The sequence below is a fragment of the Ochlerotatus camptorhynchus genome, unplaced genomic scaffold (genome assembly GCF_037179485.1).
Source record: "Ochlerotatus camptorhynchus isolate MF236.1 unplaced genomic scaffold, CSIRO-AGI_Acam_v1.1 ptg000357l, whole genome shotgun sequence".
In the NCBI taxonomy this organism is placed as follows: Eukaryota; Metazoa; Arthropoda; class Insecta; order Diptera; family Culicidae; genus Ochlerotatus; species Ochlerotatus camptorhynchus.
The window spans coordinates 208,035-228,225 of NW_027040845.1; the positions used below are offsets into that span (position 1 = coordinate 208,035).

A 20,191-nucleotide genomic window follows, 5' to 3' on the forward strand; every position below is an offset into this window, starting at 1 on the left:
GCGCACGATTTTACATGGGAAATGACCATCAGCAACAAAGTTCAAATATGCTGTAAACTAGTGTAATAATAGTAAATTTAGAGACTAAACCATTGCTATTAACTTATTTTATTTATTTAAACATGACAAAGCTACGATATCTTACGGTACCGAAGAGGGAATCTTACTGTTCCAGTGAAACGTAGTATTTGACAACTTTAATCTCTTTTTGAATCATGTTCAGCTGAATTTGCTTCGATCCTTAACAGTTTTGTATCGTCCATAGTCCATCTACGCCTTCATAAACGCCTAAATATACTTCAAAACGCTTTTTCTAAAAAAAAACCCTAGATGAAATATTTTAAAACCTTCACAGATTTGATTGTAAGGATCAATATAAACTTCATGTGATGAAAAAAACTGAGGTACATGAAAGTTGCAAAAAAAGTGCCTTCAGACATAGCGTGCGCCGGTCTAAGTGTGTCGGTGGCAGCATGATCCAAAAAATTCCGGCGCACCTCTAAGTACGCTGCCTCAGTTCACAGATGACACATCCATCGTCTTCAAGAGAAGGGTCGTCGGAGTTTTGACTATCATACTTCTGAGAGGTTTGAATGTCCTAACTGTGTATTTCAACAATTTGAAGATCCGTATCAACGCGGCGAAAACCCAGGTCATCAGCTTTTCACATTCACTATCATCCAGACTTGTTCCGTTTGTGAATAACAACATCTGCTTAAAGGGCGAACACGAAATTATTGCGACACATTCAACAGGGCATAACTTTTTTACCATTGGGTAAAAATCAACCAAATTTTGCAAACTTTCTCATTGATGTGTATTGTGTACATGCTGTCATACTCGAAGTCGTGTTTTTCGATTCAACGAAAATGGAGGTGAACCAACGCGAGTTGAGAGAACAAATTCTTTCCAAACACCTGGAATTTCCTGACCTGTCGCACCGGCAGTTGGGAAAAATGTTGAACATTCACCATTCAACCGTCACCAGAGTGTTGAAGCGGTTCCAGGAGCGGTTGACGTTGGACCACGGCAAAGGAGCTGGAAGAAAACCGGGACCGGAGAACAAAAAGACGGAGGGAAAGGTGAAGCGGATGATTAAAGCAAATCCCAACGTCTCAAGCCGTGATTTGGCTAAAAAGATCGGCATGTCGCAGAGCTACGTCCAGAATGCAAAGAAGAGAGCTGGACTACATACATACAAGGTACAGAACTTCCCAAACCACGATGAGCGGCAACAATCGACGGCTAAAACTCGGGCACGGAAGCTCTACGAGAAGATGCTGACAAAATATGGCTGCTGTGTGATGGACGACGAATTGTATATAAAAGCCGATTTTAAGCAAATTCCGGGGTTGGAGTTTTTCACCGGCAAGAGCAAGTTCGATGTGGACGACAAATTTAAGAAGAAGAAAATGTCGAAGTTCGCCTCCAAATATCTCATTTGGAAGGCCATCTACTCTTGCGGACTGAGGAGTGAGCCTTTCGTGACAAAGGGCACAGTAAATGGCGAGATCTACAAATCTGAGTGCTTCGAGAAGCGCCTTTTGCCGTTCTTGCAGCAGCACGACGAAGCTCCGCTATTTTGGCCAGATTTGGCATCATGCCACTATTCTAAAAGTGTCCTGGAGTGGTATGAGGCCAATTCTGTCCATTTTGATCCAAAGGACATGAATCCGCCAAACTGTCCGGAGCTGCGCCCGGTGGAGCAGTACTGGGCAATAGTGAAGCGGGAACTTCGGAAGAGCAAGAAGACAGTCAAAGACGAGAAGGACATGTTAAGAAAATGGAAAAAAAAAAACTGAGAAACTGGTACCGGATCACACTGTAAAGACTTTGATGGAGGGCATCAAGCGAAAATGCGTTCAATTTTACACTCAATTCTCCATCGATTAACTTTTCTTTTGATTTTTGAAGTAAATATATGTATAAAACTACCCTAAAATTTTGGTTTGATTCTAAATATTATAAGAAAATTGGCATGACATTTTCGGTGTCGCAATAATTTCTTGTTCGCCCTTTAGCTCAGTGTTGACAGTAAATGGTTCAAAGAGCTGGTCTACCACAGACTTATACTAGACAGCAAACTAGTTTTCAAGGTAAACATTGACAAAGCCCAAACAACACGGCTTGTCAGAAAGAAGTTGAAAATACGTTTCAATGACTTACGTAGAGAATCAATAATAATTTAATTTTCATCATTTAATGCATTCATAGAACCTAAAAAGCGCAAGACGTGGAGTTTTTTAAACTAAATACTGGTCTTACAACATGTTTTGGAAACATCATAAAAACCAGTGGCAAATAATCTAATCTATAATGTTCTTGCCAATGGGATGACAATTATATTCTCGCCTTCCATAAAAAAGCGTTTTCAACTCTCTTTATAACAAACCTCCGAAAACCTCATAAGAAACTGTCAATCACTGCGTGAAGAGACAATCCGGCTCAATGGCGCCGTCCATGTCCAAGTCAATCTGGAAAGTACAGAATCTCTTCAAGAGCTTTATAAATTCAACTAAGATTGATTTTGCATACGACAAGTTTTATGTTGGTATTAAAACAGTAAGATGCACGTTTAAATAACATTTAATGATTAAATCAAAAGAAATTTTTTTGGACAATGTTGAATTCTAGGAATTATGAATAAAACATTTGTTTATAAAGTTTTATAAACCTTATATAAAACATGGGATGTTATCTGCATCACTTATAATACATTTAAACAACATGTTGTTCTAATTCTTTTTCAGAAATATGATTTGTGTGCTACTTGGGAACATTTGCAACATCTTGATAAGATCACTGTATCCGCTTATCAACAGGAAATTCACCTTGCCACTGAAAAACAAATTTGCTGTCTACAAATAAATATCCTACAAGTACCAGTAAAGACTACACACTAAGAAAAGTTTATGTAAATTTAGGTGCTCTGAGACAAGCGTCAATTTTGACATAAAATTGAGTCATAATAGACGCGAAATTCAGCTCAAGTAAACGTACTTTCGAACTTTTCAGTCTCAGAGCACTCAATTTTACATGACACGTTTGTTTACGTCTAATGCTTTATGTCAAAGATGGATTCCGTTACGTGTAAGATTAGGTATTTCTAAGTGTGTACAGTATATCAATCTGGGAGAGTTGTTCTAAATTCCAACACCTCAAACTGCAAAGGATCTAGAACATGATCCTAATAATGATCCTCAATAGTCCTCCAGACACTGGACGAACGGAGAACAATCTACCTCGTTAGTTAAGTTAGGATAGTTAGGTAGGTTATAAATTCAAGAAATATAATGTAACTAATCATGCGCTCTTTTAGGCCAAATGTAAACAAGGGTATACCCTTTGAAAATAAATTCAACTTATAAAGATGAAGATGAAGTCTAAAATGTAACAACAAATGTGATAAACAGTAACAGTTTGAATACAGCAATGTTTTAATATTTTTTAAATATGCATGGAAAAAGAGAAAAATAAGAATAACGGGCGCCCCACTATAATTTCATTCATATGTTCCTTAAATAAACTGAAACCATTACCATTCGTTGATTGTGAATTAATCTGCCGGATAATCCAATTGCCCATTTAAATCATTTTCGTTTAATAAATTGCAACCCCCAGAACAATGAACATAAACAACCACAACAAACACCACAAGCATTAACGATCCTTACCACTTCCTCCTCGAGAAGAGAAACGATTCATTTCCACGAACCACCTCATTCTGATACTGCTCCGGCTGCGGATGACCTTGATTTTGTATTGCTCTAGGATTATTGAGAGGCCTTCATCCATCAAAGTTGAAAATCCACACAAACCCACAGGATGGCAGAGTATAGGAAAATTAGTAGGTTAGTATTCAGTAGGAAAGAAAGCCGATTAGTAGTGCTGCAAAAACTTAATCCTAAGGATGCGGTGCTCGCTCTGCTAGTGAGGGTTACGTTTGTTATTGTTGTGATTAGCACTGCCGGGGCTGTTATTATTGAGATTGTTGAAAAGATCGATCCGACGGGCTATCTGGGCGCTGTGTCAAACATAAAAAAAAATCCATTCATGCAGCGTGAAAAATAGAAATTCGAGAAAGCGACCATTAAACCACAGGGCAGGAGATAAATCACGGTTGTTGACTTTGGTATAAATTAAATCTGAACAAGTCGACTCGATTTATCCCCAAGAGAAAACACTGCCGAAGGGCTGCAAATCAAGGCAAATCTCGGACTGCTAACAAACTGCGCCGGACCCCTCGGCCCCACAGAAGCCATCGAACGGATCTCAGTTCATTTCAGTTAGTACCGCACCACCTGCAGCTGCTTACCTGACCATCCCCTTGAATTTATTGTCCTGCACGGTGCTTTCGGTGGCCTGGTACGCCTGGTGCCAGTTGCTCGACAGCTGCTGTTTGCGCTCGCTCAGCTCCACCTTGCGGTCACCGAGGATGTCGTTGCGATTGATGTCGACCCGTGGCTGCTGCTGCTGCTGGTGCTGCTGGAGGTTCCGTTGTCTGGTGGTCAGAGTGTCACAGGTTTACACGGAGAAAAAGAACATGTGAGGAAAAAGAACGTCAGAGAAATTGAATTATTGGAAATGATTCGTGTGGGACTTTGCGGTCGAGAAGCGCGGCTTAGAGAACTGTGGATTCAAGGCGGTAAGAAGAGGGATCCGTACAGGGGGTAGCGTATGGGGGAAAAGCAATCAAGCAAATAAGTCTGGAGAAGTGTCAGGCAACCGCATTCGGGTCCTTGGCAATGTTTGTCATAAAACATATTTGGAGGACACGATGGAATTGAAAATGCAGCCATAAATTCCGATGGTGATGTTTCGTCCCTACCCATGGATTAGAAAGAGGGAAGCAAATGAAAAATGTTGAGTTTATCGAAACCGCCATGAGCTTAATTTTAAGAGGGAGTAGGTTGTGATGCTTGAATTTAACATAAGTGGATAGTAAGACGCAAAATTAAAACAAAATTGGAAAATCCATAAGATCATCAGCAATGGTTAAAAAATTGGAAGGCAAATTGGAGAGTTGAAGAAATAAATTCCTTCATTTGATTGATTCGAAAGGTTATTAAACATGCTTTCAAAGTTGATTAAAAAAGCATATTATTGGATTCCAGGAACCAAACTTGACCGTCATAAAAAAAAAACCCATATTTCAAGCGCACAACGTAAAAACTCCAAAATCTACCACAACAATTATTCCGAACTGTCGTGGAACCACGCTGAGTGTGCCTTTGTTGTGTTTTTAACTTCATTCTAAACGATTGCCGAACACACCTCTGAATGTATATCGCCTTAGGCGTAGAGGAATACTCGGTCTCTGGTAACAACGGGTGTCGGACTAACAGTCCTGTTATTGTCCTTGAAAGTACTGATGGATTGTTAAGTCCAAGCCCCATTTGTTCTTTGTGCAAATTTCGCTGGATCTGGTTAATCGTGGTGTAGCAACTGCGAATTGTACATCATGATTATGCTGATGTAAATCATTGCATTCATTTATTTTTTTGCTTTCCCGAAATATGAGAAGAATATTTTCCAGCTAGGGCAAGCAATTAGATCAATACTAAACCCGTATGACAAAATAGTCCTTCAAATTGCGTTCAGCCAAATGACGTTCAGCGTAGTAAAGTAAAGTAAAAAAAAAAATGAACTTCAATGTTTGATCTATGATTTTTATGTAAAATCATGCAATCAATCCAAAAATTCGCCAAAAACGATCTCAGTAGGATTGTCTTCTAAATACAGCTAAAACAAGATAATTCATTTGAAAAAGTTTGATTTCTAAAATACAAATATCTTCGGCTGTAATAAAACTACACACTTAGAAAAAATAATGTAAATGTAGGTGCTCTGAGACTGACATATACGAGCGTCAATTTTGACATAAAATTGAGTCCTAATAGAGTCAAAATTCAGCTCAATCAAACGTACTTTCTAACTCTTCTGTCTCGGAGCACTTATTTTTACATGACATGTTTGTTTACGTCTCATCCTTTATGTCAAAGATGGATTCCGTCACGTGTAAGATTTGGTATTTCTAAGTGTATATATCAAATATATTAAAGACACCTTTTCTTTCGATCAAATGGACATCATTTTTCAATTAGATGAGTGGTTTCTCTTTGAAATAATGTCAGGAGTTCTTTGTAGCACCCGCGGAAATTTTCTTGCATTGTGGACAAAATTGCTAGGAATTGTCTTCAGAGTTTCTTTAAAACTTACTCAGAATTTCCTTTGGAATACTCCTTACAATCTCAACGGAATTCACCTCATAATTACCATGCACTTTTATTCATAATGCCCTTAGAATTCATCTGAAGTTCTCCTTGCACAACCCATTGAGTACTTTGCTAGTACTGCGAGTACTTTAATAACTTAAAAATTCTCAATGGAAATCCTAAAGAATGCTTTCCATAATTCCCCAGGAGTTCTCTGCAGATCTCCCTTGGAATAACGTTTATTGAACTAACGCAAAACTGCACGACAAAAATCGATATCTCTATAACCATGCACTCCAGAGGTTTGACATCTCTAGAGGAGTTTGTCTACAAGAATAGATAGATCTTCCTTTTAGCTTAGCTTGTGACTAAAATGGTCCTCTTTTCTAAAAATTATCATATTTAACATTCAAAGTGTTTTTTATGTTACTTCATACGCGAAGTTAACGATTTTCAGAGTTGGTTGGAAATGCTAACATGAAGCTTTAGTGTGATGATTTATTAGCTAGAGAATGATCTTTAGAAGAGGGTAGGTGGATAGTTCCGTTAGAGTACGGCAGTATGAAAATTGAATAGAAGTTGAAAATGAGCGAAGGGCCATTAAAGCGACAATTTTCATACTGCCGTACTCTAACGGAACTATCCACCTACCCTCTTCTAAAGATCATTCTCTAGCTAATAAATCATCACACTAAAGCTTCATGTTAGCATTTCCAACCAACTCTGAAAATCGTTAACTTCGCGTATGAAGTAACATAAAAAACACTTTGAATGTAACAACTCAAGGCGGGAGTAGCCGTCAACAATGCTGATGATGGTACAGCACGCAATAACCACCCTACTGCTTTCTCTCTGAGATGATCACGTTGGTCATGACGAGAGGAGCAACACAATAGTTGGGTAAAGAAGAACTGCATTATAACACACCATCGACTGGAAATGCTCTCGCAAACGTGGGGCTTTAGGTAGTGATGAAAACGTCGCTAGAACTATTCCACAGCCGCAGTCAGTTTATGAGCAACAAGAGGGACGCACATTTTTGCCTGTGGACTTGGAGACATACTTCAAGTCCCCGCGTACATCGTACGGGCTAGGCAAAAATGTGCGTCTATCTTGTAAACTGTCGCTTTAATGGCCCTTCGCTCATTTTCAACTTCTATTCAATTTTCATACTGCCGTACTCTAACGGAACTATCCACCTACCCTCTTCTAAAGATCATTCTCTAGCTAATAAATCATCACACTAAAGCTTCATGTTAGCATTTCCAACCAACTCTGATCATATTTAAGTTTAAGAAGAATGGAATGGAATTTAACATTGATATCTGTGTTAGGGAAATCGCTTTTGGCAGGCAATCGGTGATAAATGAAAGTATCGTAGCAACAGTTGCACATTCATGCAATTTTCAATAGCAAAACTTTTTTAAAATGATATAATATTAAATTCAACAGATGCGTAGAAATATTTCTGATCAATTGGTGATAAAATTAATAAAATTGGTCCAGGGGAAGCTGAGTTATTAACGTTCAAAATCTTTCATAATTTAGTTAAATGTTCCATTTTCGGTTTTCACAAAGTGTACTCCCATATAGAAATCACAGACGTAGTCCTACGTCAAAATGATATTGAGTATTGAGTGGTACCAGCTCGTCTCTCCGTTCTCTCGATAATAATAGCGAGCGAGCATGTGATTGGTTGATTACGGCTAAACACGTTGATCAATTTTCAATAATTTACCAACTAGCATATTTAACTCAATCTTACATTCAACATTAATAAAATGGTATAATTAAAATTGAATTTCATTATTAAACGACCATATTTTTATTGGTGTGAGGTGTATGTATTGAGCTGCTAGGAACGCTGCAATGTCCACGCTGCAGCGAACAAATCCGAGTTCGAACCATCCAACGTTGAATGATTGGGCGGCTTCGGCTTGTGTTGTTGCGGATCAACTTTCTGATGGCTGTGTTAGGGGTGAGCACTTTGCGGTCGAAGAAAATGTATGGGAAATTTGAATACTTCCATATTTCTTCATTGTTAACTATTTAAATATTTAACAATTACAATCAGGCTTGTAATTGCTCATTACAGCTAAAATGCTATTTTTCGTAATTATGAAACAATGAGATACTAAAATGATAATTTTAATTTGTAAGAAGCAAGAAGAGGTGGAAAAGTGTGTTTGTGACAAATAAAATTTGTCAATTTTGCTATCAGAAGGTCACAACTATCGATTTTATGATCGCTGATTGCTCGCTCATCGCGTTGCTCATCGTTACAGCTAATCGCAATTGTGACCCTCTGAAAGCTTAATTTACTGATTTTATGTGTCATACACACACTTTACCTTCTCTTCTTGCATCTTGTAAATAACAATTATCATTAAAATATCTCATAACATCATAAATCCGAATAATAGCATTTTAGCTGTAATGAGCATTTGCAAGCTTGATTATAATGTGTGACATACCACCAAATTTAATAGCACTGGTGAATCTATCGACACACAAATCATCAAAATCCATTGATTATTGACCAAGTTATTTGCATAAAAAGTCTGACCAATTTTCGTTGCATTTCCCTGAATTGGCACCCTTCCAAAGACGTAGTCCTACGTCAAAAAATGAAATACTATCAAATCAACATGTGATTCTATGAACATTCTTCGAAACTTAGTTAGGGTAGCTCTCATAAAACAGTTTTCTTGCTCTAACTTTTTTATTTCGATTTCATGTTGAGAACCATCTTTGAAGGACTTCAAGAGTACGAGAGGACGCATGGTAAGAGGGTTGTTGAGAGTTGCTAAATGTTGTTTACGACAGTCATAACGTGTTCTATCATTATAAAAGCAACCATAAAACCATTAGGGTTTTCATTAGAGCAAAAACATTTATTGTTGCTTTTTAGGCTTTTTAAAATGCATAATAAACTCCCCAATTACTCTGTTTGCAAATTGAGCTTAAAAGATGGTTCCTCATAGTTAATAAAAGCCAAATTTATGACAAAGAAATCTCGAAGGATAGACGAAGTAGGATGAACAATTCAAGTCGATTTCAACAAAATTACCACTGAAACTGTTAGTTAGCGGAGATTAGCTGGTTATCGATCCATAGCATCAGGTGGATTAAGCAAGTGGCAAGGGGAAATGGCTCGGAAGGGTTTTTATTGTTGCTAAATAGCTTTTGTTGTAGTTTTCAAATGGTTCTCAATGCGTTCGTCATACAACCTTTTGCAGTAAATCAATCTTGAAGAGCTTCGAGAATACACCTTTTAGAACTTTCTCCAGGGTGGGCCAACTAGACATATTCTAGCCTTAATGAGGTTTTGGTTGATGTAATAATGAAAAAATAGCCTTGACCAGGGTTTTATGAGTGTTGCAAACTTTTTTTTTTTATTTCGGTTTCATTGTGAAAACTATCTTCAATGGACTTCAATTGCAAGAACATTATATATTGCTTATCGTTCCAATCACGTTTTTCTCATCAAGGGTACAAAAGGTAACAAATAATATTCCATAAATCGTGTACGTCAAATTCCGTAATTTCACGCTTTACATAAAACTGTTGCTCATGTTTACTCCTTTAGTAGAAAAGTGACGCATAAAAATAGATTGCTTTTGAATCAAAACCATCACAACTTTCCAAAAACAGAATCTAGCATTTCTCATCAACCTTCAAAATATGCGTTCTCTCATGCTCTTGAAGTTCGTTGAAAATAGTTCTCAAAATTAAATCGAAATAAAAAAGTTAGAGCACAAAAACTGTTTTTTTAAGAACCACCCTAACTAAATTTCGAAACATGTCCACAGAATGCTATGTTTTAAACACATCATTTTGAATTTTTTGAGCAATGCTGCTTAAAATTTAGTTGTCTAAATCTTTGTAGAAGTAAGTATTCCTTTAAAATTTAAAGCTTAAAAGATATAAATTTTTTTTTGTTAAACACAGATAAAAATTCTGAATTTTAATTGTGATGTAAACATTCATTCTCGTAGCCTTGTATTTCATTTCACGCAACCGAGCAACTTGCAAACCATGTTGTTTACAAAGATGGGGTTTTGTATACAATATTTGCTACATTGCATGAAATGTGTCAGAACTTTACATGATATATAATGTAAACGTATATGATATGTGACGCTCAATTTATGTGCATCATATTGAACAGAAATTTATGACATGACTGTTACTTTTGATTCGATTTACGTGCAAAATATAATTGATTTCATCGCAATATTTGCACATTTCTTTGTGCCATTAATTAACGGTAGTTTTAAACAAGTTTTATGTTAATTTATGTTATTCGTTAGTTTTTTTTTATGCGTTTTGTTCTCGAGTGACTGGGGGTGGACTGGTGATCGCATTTAAAAGTTTTGAATACCGTGCGTGATAATTTGATCTCGTGTTGCTGATGCAATGGTGCTTGGTCTTGCGTTTTTCTTTGTTGCCCCGTACGACCTCTAGCACGCTGATCTATTTTTCTGTTGCTGCGATGAGCAACGTCTTTGTGTGGTGTTAAAGAAGACAGTCCGAAAATACATGACCTTGATTATGCGTGGAGTGCGTTCTTTTGTACGTACGAGCTAGAAGAGCGTTATCAGTGATTGCGGTGGTTCAAGGAAAATTAAATAAAGCATTTCTGAAAACATGACGCTGCAAAGTCTCTAGGCCAATCGGGTGAGATCTTTCCAATTTTATCTATTTATATTTCATTTTTGTCACTGATTAATCATATGCTCTATATTGACGAATAGAGTTTCCAAATCATTCACACTCCCACTAACACAACTCTTTCCTTCCTGTGACACCTATGAAGGTAGTATGGGTTCCCTGCACCTTCTTAAGTAGATGTTGGATTAACTTTCCCTCCCTTCCCCTGCGATTGTAAGGATGTGGCCAGGTGTATAATGCGATGCTTGTATTGTAGATTTTATTTTTGTGTGGGGAAAATCACTAATCCCAAGTGATATTTTCTGCGTTAACACTCGATATTTTCTGCAAAACGTATTAGTTGACCATTATATAGCCACCCACGATTTGTACAATCGCATATGCTATGCTATGCTATGCTATCATATTGAACAGAAATTTACACTACTTTTTCGAACTGTGTAGTCACCATCTGCACCAAAAGGAAAACCTTTTGTTAAACTTTGACTGTATGTTTTGTATTACTTCTGTATTAACATAGTTGAAGATGTTAAATTCAAATGACAGGCTAAAGTGGTAAATTTTATACGATAGATGAGGAGATGAAAGTATAGAGGTGATAGTTCCGTTAGAGTGCGGCAGTGTGAAAATTGTATATAGAGAGTAGAAAGCGAGCAAGGACAACTTTTTAGGAAGGTACAAATCAGTTTGATCATCTATCTTTCATCATCATCACTTTCTACTCTCAATATACAATTTTCACACTGCCGTACTCTAACGGAACTATCAACTCTATACTTTCATCTTCTCATCTATCGTATAAAAATTACTACTTTAGTATGTTATTTGAAATTAGATCTTCAACTTTTGTTATAGACAAACTCTTCCACATCTTTGACATCTGTGCATAGTTTTCGAGATATCGATTTTTGTCGTGAAATTTTGTGTTTTTGACGGCCCTTTGAAATGTTGATTTTTTTTTATTCTGAAGAAAAGTTATCCAGATCATTTTGAATATTCGATCTTGAAGTTCTATAGGTTCAAACAAGTATTATATGATTTCTTTAAGTAGTACCCCATATCCTTACGTATTTTCGATCCCCTAAAGATTCAAATGCATGTTGAAGAATATATTGTTATGTTAACAGAATATCTCTGGTTCTACAAATCATCCTTAAGCTTAGATCTTCAAGTTATACAGGCTCAACAGTGACAACCCGCATCAACGAGCCATGTTACATCATGTGAAGCTTAAATATGACGGTGTTAACAAAAATGTTTCATTCTCCAAATTGACCTGGAGTTCAGATCTTGACGAGGTTTCAACGAGGTATGGGACGATGTCTCAACTATGAACCCCGAAAACTTGCAGCCTCATTAGATAAAGCAGAATATGTAGTTGTAATGACAATATATTTTAAAGTCTCCAAATTATCCTGAGGATTGGGTCTTGATGTTCTACAGGCTCAACAAAATGTTGAATGATGTCCAGGATGTATTATTCGAATCCATGATGCTCCGTGGGACTTCATCACATCCAGGGAGATGAGAAGTTCTATTAACAAAATATGTTCCATTCCTCAAATTGGCCTGGAGTTCAGATCATGATGACCTTCAGATCCAACGAGGTATTGTACGATGTCTCAACTAAATTTGTGAACCTGAAAAGCTTCGTAGAGCTTAGAATATGTAGTTGTAGGTAATGACGAAATTGTTATACTGATGATTGGGTCTTGATGTTCTACTGGCTCAACTACATGTTATATATTGTCTGTATGTATATATTATACGAATCCTTGAAGCTCCGTGAGACTTCATCACATCAAGGCAGATAGAAAGTTGTATTATCAAAATTTTTCTGGAGTTCAGATCTTGATGTTCCTCAGATTCAACGAGGTATTATACGATGTCTCTAATATATTTGTGTACCTAAAAAATTTCATGGAGCCCCATTTCATCATGTGATATATGGCAAAATATTTTGGGATCGCCAAGTTGTACTGTGGATCGGGTCTTGATGTTCTACGAGCTCAACAAAATGTTGTATGATCTCCAGATGTATTGTACGAATTCATGAAGGTCCGTGGGACCTTATATGTTCCTTTATCCAAATTGTGCTGGAGTTCAGATCTTGATGATCCTCAGATTCATCGAAGTACTGTACGATTTTCGACTAATTTTTTTAAACCCGAAAAACTTCGTGGAGCCCCATTCATGTGCAGGGTTGTTTCCGCTCATCGCTATAAAAAAAAAGTTGAAGATACCAAGTTTCAAATAACAGACTTAAAGTGGTCATCATAGGCGTAGCCAGATGGAGGCCCCCTAAACCCAGCAACACAAAGGCTTTCGGTGGAATGGCATTCGGTCAAATTTTCCATTAAAATTTTTTTCGCCCCTTCCTAGCTCGAAACCCGGCTACGCCCTTGGTGGTCATTTTATACGATAAATGAGGAAAGCACTGCTTATGCTGCTGTTGATGACGACCGACCGGACACCACCACACACGTTGATTGATGATTGAATAAGAACTGTTCAGTGAGACCGAATGGAATTGGATTTTGAAATCTGTGTTAGGGAAAGCGCTTTTTTCAGGCAATTGGTGATAATTTTGATCCCCATTGCAACAGTTAGACATTTGTGTAATTTTCAATAGTGAAGTATTTCATATTTACAGATTCGTAGAAAAATTTCCAATCGATTAGCTTTTTTAGAATTAAAATCCATTCACTATTGACACAGTTATATGTGGTCAAAGTCTGACCACTTTTCATAATGCGGTCGATTTTGGTTTTTTGAAATCGCACCCCCAATTTGTTGCCGAAAGACGTAATCCTACGTCAAAAATACAACAAATTAGCTCATTTGGTTTGAAAACAGCTGATAAATTACAGTGGGAGGACGGTGCAACTCACAACGCAATTCGAGGTGCATATTCAACATTAGGTAACCTATTTTTTATATTTCTATATGTTCTAAATGATGCAATGAAATCCAAAAAAAAAATATGATGACATCATATAGTAAATCGATCCAACGTGAAAGACTTCTTTGAGGCTGAAGAGCTTCTTGTCAAGAAGTTCTTAATATGAAATTGTGGCACTTTGGAAATATATTTTCAGTACAGGTTCACGAAGCAAATCGAAACCTCATTCATCGTAAGGAGCATAAATATCTACGCTTCAGGATATTTTGGAGTTTTCAAAATACTTTGGCAATACAAACATGCATTCTTAATGATATATAGGGGCTATATGAATGCAAAGATTTAGTCGAAACATCGTACAATATCTCGTTGAGTCTGTTGAATCTCAAAATCGGAATTCCATTGTGATTTGGAGAATTTAAGACATCTATACGGCTCAAATGATGCAAAGAGTTCCCATGTTGTTCAATGGATTAATGTAATAACCCAAGCAAAAATTATTATAACCTTAAGCATTAAAACCTTGATAAACTTTGCAATGTTACTTGAGAAGTCAGGACATCGTACAAAACTTTGGTTGAGCCTGTAGATCTTCAAGATATTAGCTTCTGGATGATTTGGAGGACTCGAGTTATTTTGTAATTTCAACTTTACATCCTACATGATATGACATGACATGACGAGGCTTAACAAATGAAAAAAAAAACAAGTGTTAGCATCGTACAAAATCTTGTTGACTTTATAGAACACCAAAATCTGAAATTCAGGATGATTAGGAAAATCTTAGATATTTTGTTTTATAACAAATAAATACCTCCTCTGATCTAATGAGCTAATAAAAAGCTCTCCAGCCAAATTTCACTCGTTGGGCCCACCTAAGCCGATGTCAAACATTATTTTTGACAGTGCTAATTCCATATTGAGGGGCTCATGGATGAACAGTTTGGAAAGGTGCTAAAAGTTTTTGATGTTAATAAGCAATCGGTGTATCTCCCAACCAGTGATGTCACCTGGAACGAAAGCGAGTACCGAACGAGCACCCTGCGTTCGGTTATTATGCACTGTCTATTCGTTCAGCACCTATAAACCGAACCGAAAGATGACAGTTGAACACCCTCCGTTCGGTTCTCGTGCTGCGAACGTAAACGAACTATGCGTTGAACCTGGGACGGGACTTGACAATCGGGTAGCGGTTTCGAGCCAATTTGCTGTCAAATCCTAGCCAGTTGCTGATTATTCGATTTGACAATAGTAATCGTGGAATAAAAAAGACAGAGGGATCACATCAATCTGACTGGCATTGATGCTGGAATCAATGTTGACGTCAATGGTGTTGATAATTGTTTATATTTGCAAAAGGAAGGTTGGAAAATAGGGTCCAAGTAAAATTAATATAGAAAAACCATTCTGCAATCCTGGCATCATTGGTCAACTCCGTCAAACACTATGCACTAATTTTCGACGGGCATTCGTTAAAAACATTAAGAAGAGTGAGAAGCAGGATTGTCAAGTCCGTTTTTCCGTTGTCAAAACTTACGCACGGTGAGTGCAAGTTTTCGAACGGTGTTGTTGTACTGCGTAAAAAAATTTAAACTTATACTCAATATTACATGCATACTCAAGTTACATTGCAAGTTTTATCGAGGTTTTGAAGCATTCTACAAGTCTAAATCATGGTCTACAGAACTTTCATAAAACCACAATTGCTACTTGGGTAAGGATGTTGAAACAATAAGTATATCTAATATATCCTAGTCTAGAGGGTGCTTAAACGCAGATAAAATAAATTCACAAAACAAATACTGTCAACATTGTCTGAGCTCTCGTGTAGATAAGGTGTGTATGATTTTAAGCTATGAATTATGAATTATTTTAAGAACAATTTCAGCAACAGCGGTCCCACAATCACTTCGTCAAAACGGAAATTAACAGAGGCAGACATCAGCAAGATTTTTAACCAGTTCAAAAGCCTAGAAACCAGACCAGTGAAACGAAAATTATGCAGCAGGATGTTGAAAACGACATCAAAAAGCAATCTAAAACAAAATCTCAAAGTCCTGCCCTCGGAAAAATTCTCAGAATTTGGTCTTGACCCTAATGATAATGCGGAGGATTCATGCCTGGGCGAAAAAAAGATGCCAAGAGTTGGTATGCACATGGATTACAGCTTCTACGTGACATCCTTGATGAATGGTAACAGAAGGTGGACTTCCATTGTTAGTCTTCAAAAAACCAGGGATTTACGACATTATGGCAAAAAGGTGACTCCCGTTACCCGGAAGAATATTCGCGGAAGAATTGGAGAGGTAGCTAAAAATTCCAAGATCGAAAAACGAAGGATTTGGAAGAAAAGTTCGTGTGCTTGAAGCTGGATTCAGCGTCAAGAAAGGGACGAAGCATCCTAGGTGCGAACATACAGTACCTGAAAAAAGATCAATGGTGGTAAGGACCCTCGGTTTAATTGATATGAAGGTAGCTCAAATTGCGGAAAAGATTCGTGACGAAGTATTCAAACTTTTGTCAGATTTGGTCTGGAAATCGAGAAACTGTACTCTGTCACCACAGATAACAGGGTGAATTAAGTGGAATAGGATTGGGCGATCCTCGGAGAAAGCTCGATCTTGACGGATCGATCTTATATTTGGCTCTAGAATCGATCCACTGATTAAATCGCTACCAAAGAATCGATCTTTGGTAGATCGATCTTTTGATTCTTATTTTAACACGCTTGTTTACGTTCGTACCCCAAGAAATTCTTTCCTTTATAATATTCAATTAAATGTTGTCGTGACGGTAAGGAGCTATGAGCACAGGAGGGAGGTATCCCAAACCTTCAAATATTGCTGTATTCGTAAATATCGGAAACGCAAATAGTGACGTCATTGTAGGTAGCGATGCTGATGTTGACGTTATGTTCGTTAAATTTACAACGCAGTTTGCGGTGAGAGAAAATCGTTTTTTTTCAATGATAATACAATTAAAAAATTTAACATCTATTTTTTTTTTGACGTAGGACTACGTCTTGGATTTCTATATGGGGGTACACTTTGTGAAAACCGAAAATGGAACATGTAACAAATTAAGAAAGATTTTGAACGTTAATAACTCAGCTGCCCCTGGTCTAATTTCAATAATTGTATCACCAATCGATCAGAAATATGGCAATGCTTTCAAATGTTGATTTTCAAGAAGAAACTATTGAAAAACTGGTAAATGTCCAGCATTGCCAAAAGCGTTGAATTAACTAACAAATCCACCAATTACCTACATGCATATGCTGCTTCCCCAGCACAGTCATCAGAGAGTAGTAAGTAGACGAAACAAGTCGAAGTGGCATTCGCCTCCGATCCTCGGGTGCGTGCGAATAGGGAGGATGAAATTGCGTAATATTTTGCACGCTCATCGCCATATTCAGAACCAAACGCAAATTCTTCGAGATAACCACCATCCGTCGTCTGGCTCGCCGTGGCGGTGTCTGACGTATCTTCGGTCTGATTTACGAGGTGTGCTGAAAGTGTTCCTGAAAAATGAGATCCGTGATGCTGTCACCTACACTAAACACGCACTCTGTTTGGTTTCGGAGGTTAAATCATCACCACCTTTGGCAACAAAACGGCTCTTTTTAGGGCCACCAAGCTTATTACAGTAAAGAGTAGGAATAGAATTCATCTGCCTATTTGTCCATATTCAGAACCAACGACCACACCAAATGCTCATGTAATCAAACTGGAAGCAGGGGTACAAATTATTTTGATCAACCTTGATCAACTTTGAATCGCCACGGCCGGATATTTTCGATGGAAGAAGCAAACAATCTAGCATCTGATTCGACGAAGACGGCAGGAAACATTTGTGAAGCCGAGTTATTTACGAAAGATAGTGTCGATGAAGAGAATCGATCAATGTAGATAGGACCTACTGAAAAGTGACGCGAGATTTGTTTTCCGTACTGAGCTCCAATGCTACCGACGCCAGGGAGGCAGCTCCCACACCTGGACCCTATCAATCGACCCATCAACTCAACCGGGGACCAACGGCTTTACTTCCCGAAGGAAGGCGTGATCAGAGATGTTATGCCTTAGAACATGCCGAGGGCGCCGACTGAGATTAGACCTAGGCCTGCTGGGGTGAGAGGTAATCACGCTAACCACCGGCGCCGATATCTTTCAAGGTGATATCACGGCGAATGAGATCGACCCAAATTTGAGTACAGTTATCTCAGAAATAAGAAATAAAGTGCAGGAACTCAGCGATGAGTAAATTTGCCTCATGTTTTCCCAGGATTTTCCAGGGAAAAACTCCCAAATTTGAGAAAAATAAAGATTGGATTCACTAAGTCTATTGGTACTACTCCGAGACCAGGCATGGAAAATCATTTGCATTCATTTGCCTCTAACTTTTTTCATCAACAGAATTCCGCAAAATAATGTATAGAGCTTTTGTAGGTTATGTTATTAGCTACAACTTTTGCTCATAACTCAAATCTGTATCTCTTATGCATCACGAACTAGAGTGGGCAGAACTTTTTACTGTTTTTTAGTGAATGTAAAATACAATCACTGAAAAACAGTAGTGGCTTCTGTTCGCTTTGGTTCGTCGTGCATAAGAGATACGAATTTGACTAACCGACAAAAGTTGTAGCTAATAAGAAAAAAAAAAGTTAGAGGCAAATGAATGCACGAAATGAATGAAAATGATTTTCCATGCCTGTCCGAGACTGAATGAAATTTTCGTCAATTTCCTCATTTTCTGGCTGATTTTTTAGGTTTTCCACAGGAAACCATGAAACAAATTTACTCATCGCTGAGTTCCTGCGCTTTTGGCGAATATGAGTGAACTAAACTCAAATTTGAGTCGTTCTCATTCGCCGTGTACGCAAAAGGAAAAGAGCCAGTGTAGCTTTTATACCACTTGCTTGCACATCATTCTGCTTTAACCTGAAAAGATATAAAAGAACGCTGCTGTATGGCATTAGCTCATTTTCGCTTCGGACGGCGTGGAGAACAGCAATAGCAGCAGTAAGAAGGTGGTGGCTAGTCCACTCTTTCACACCTAACAAAGCAACAATTGACTGGTCGTGGCAAAGTAGGAAAAGGTCTGGTAAAGGAGGCGCCAAGCGTCATCGCAAAGTTCTTCGAGATAACCGCCATCGGTCGTCTGGCTCGCCGCGGTGGTGTCAAACGTATCTCCGGTCTGATCTACCAGGTGTGCTAAAAGTGTTCCTGGAAAATGAGGTCCGTGATGCTGTTACCTACACTAAACACGCCAAGCGTAAGTGGCCATGGATGTCCTTTTCAATAAAACGGCCCCTTTCAGGGCCATCAAGCTTACATCAAAGAGTTGGAATAGAATTTATCTGTGCCTGTTTAACCATATTCAGAACCACAAGCCCCCAACGACCACACAAAATGCTCTCCAGAGTTGTAATCTTGTAACCAAACTTGGAAGCAGGGGTGCAAGTGATTTTGATTGATTCTCTCAAGCAACTTTCTTTTTGAAAAATATTACTACAAATTTGGTACGCCTACAATTCAAAAACAGATAGAGTTGAGATAATAGATAATTGATCAATTAAAAGAACTAAATGCTCTTCACATTTATTCCGTCCACTAGCGGTCCTATGTCAAGCTTCCGTTCGTGTCCCTAGGCACAAACCCTTCTACTTTTTCTGTAGTTCGAAAATATCGAGAGAAGAGATCGATTTTATCGATCTCTTCGTGGATAAAGAATCGATCCGAAAAATCGTAAATCGGGATGAAAAAGATCGATCTTGCAAAGATCGATCCAAGATCGCCCAATCCTAACGTGAAGGCAATTTCTCTCATAAAGACGGTACGCTCTTATTCTCATTTCCGATTGAACTGTATTTCCGATACAAATGTCACTTTTCGGTTCGGTTTATATATTCTGAACAAAGTATGAACACATAGAATAGACGTCCAACTTCGGTCAGAAACTTGTGTAAAGATAAGTGGGCACATCGCCGTTACGTGGCGCTAGCATCTCCTGATTTCCACTTTCGACTAATTTGGCGCTAGTATCGATAAATTTCTGTTGAAAATTGCCACTTAGCGCTACCAGCACTTAGTGTCTAGTGTAAGTTGTGCAACGCCAGTGCCATCAGGTTGTCAAAGAGGGTTTTTAAATGGGGAAGTCGCCGTTAGTGGCGCTTAAGTCGAATAGAAATCTTTACACTAGTTAGTATTACCGTAAAACGGGGTATCTTTGATAATGCGGGTTACTTTGATAGTATAATATAAAGAATAAATTTACTCGCTGTGCTTTTTCCAAATGAGAAACATTGGTTCCATATTGTAGCTTAGGGTATTTCCATTGATATGGCATATAGTTTTTATATAGTATGTGTTACATATTTAACAAAAATATTAAAAAACCAATT

The 20,191-nt window shown here is 37.9% G+C and overlaps 1 protein-coding gene across 11 annotated transcripts in view; it reads right to left on the minus strand.

Annotated features, from left to right (window-relative positions):
• The window catches only part of LOC135709209 (myosin-IIIb-like), a 340,664-nt gene that overhangs the window by 19,747 nt on the left and 300,726 nt on the right, over positions 1-20,191 (minus strand). For 6 of the 11 annotated variants that reach the window (XM_065231439.1, XM_065231438.1, XM_065231440.1 and 3 more), the window contains one exon: positions 4,316-4,501. In XM_065231439.1, the coding sequence (XP_065087511.1) occupies positions 4,316-4,501 (186 nt within the window). The other 5 variants (XM_065231448.1, XM_065231446.1, XM_065231444.1 and 2 more) reach the window with 2 other exon arrangements.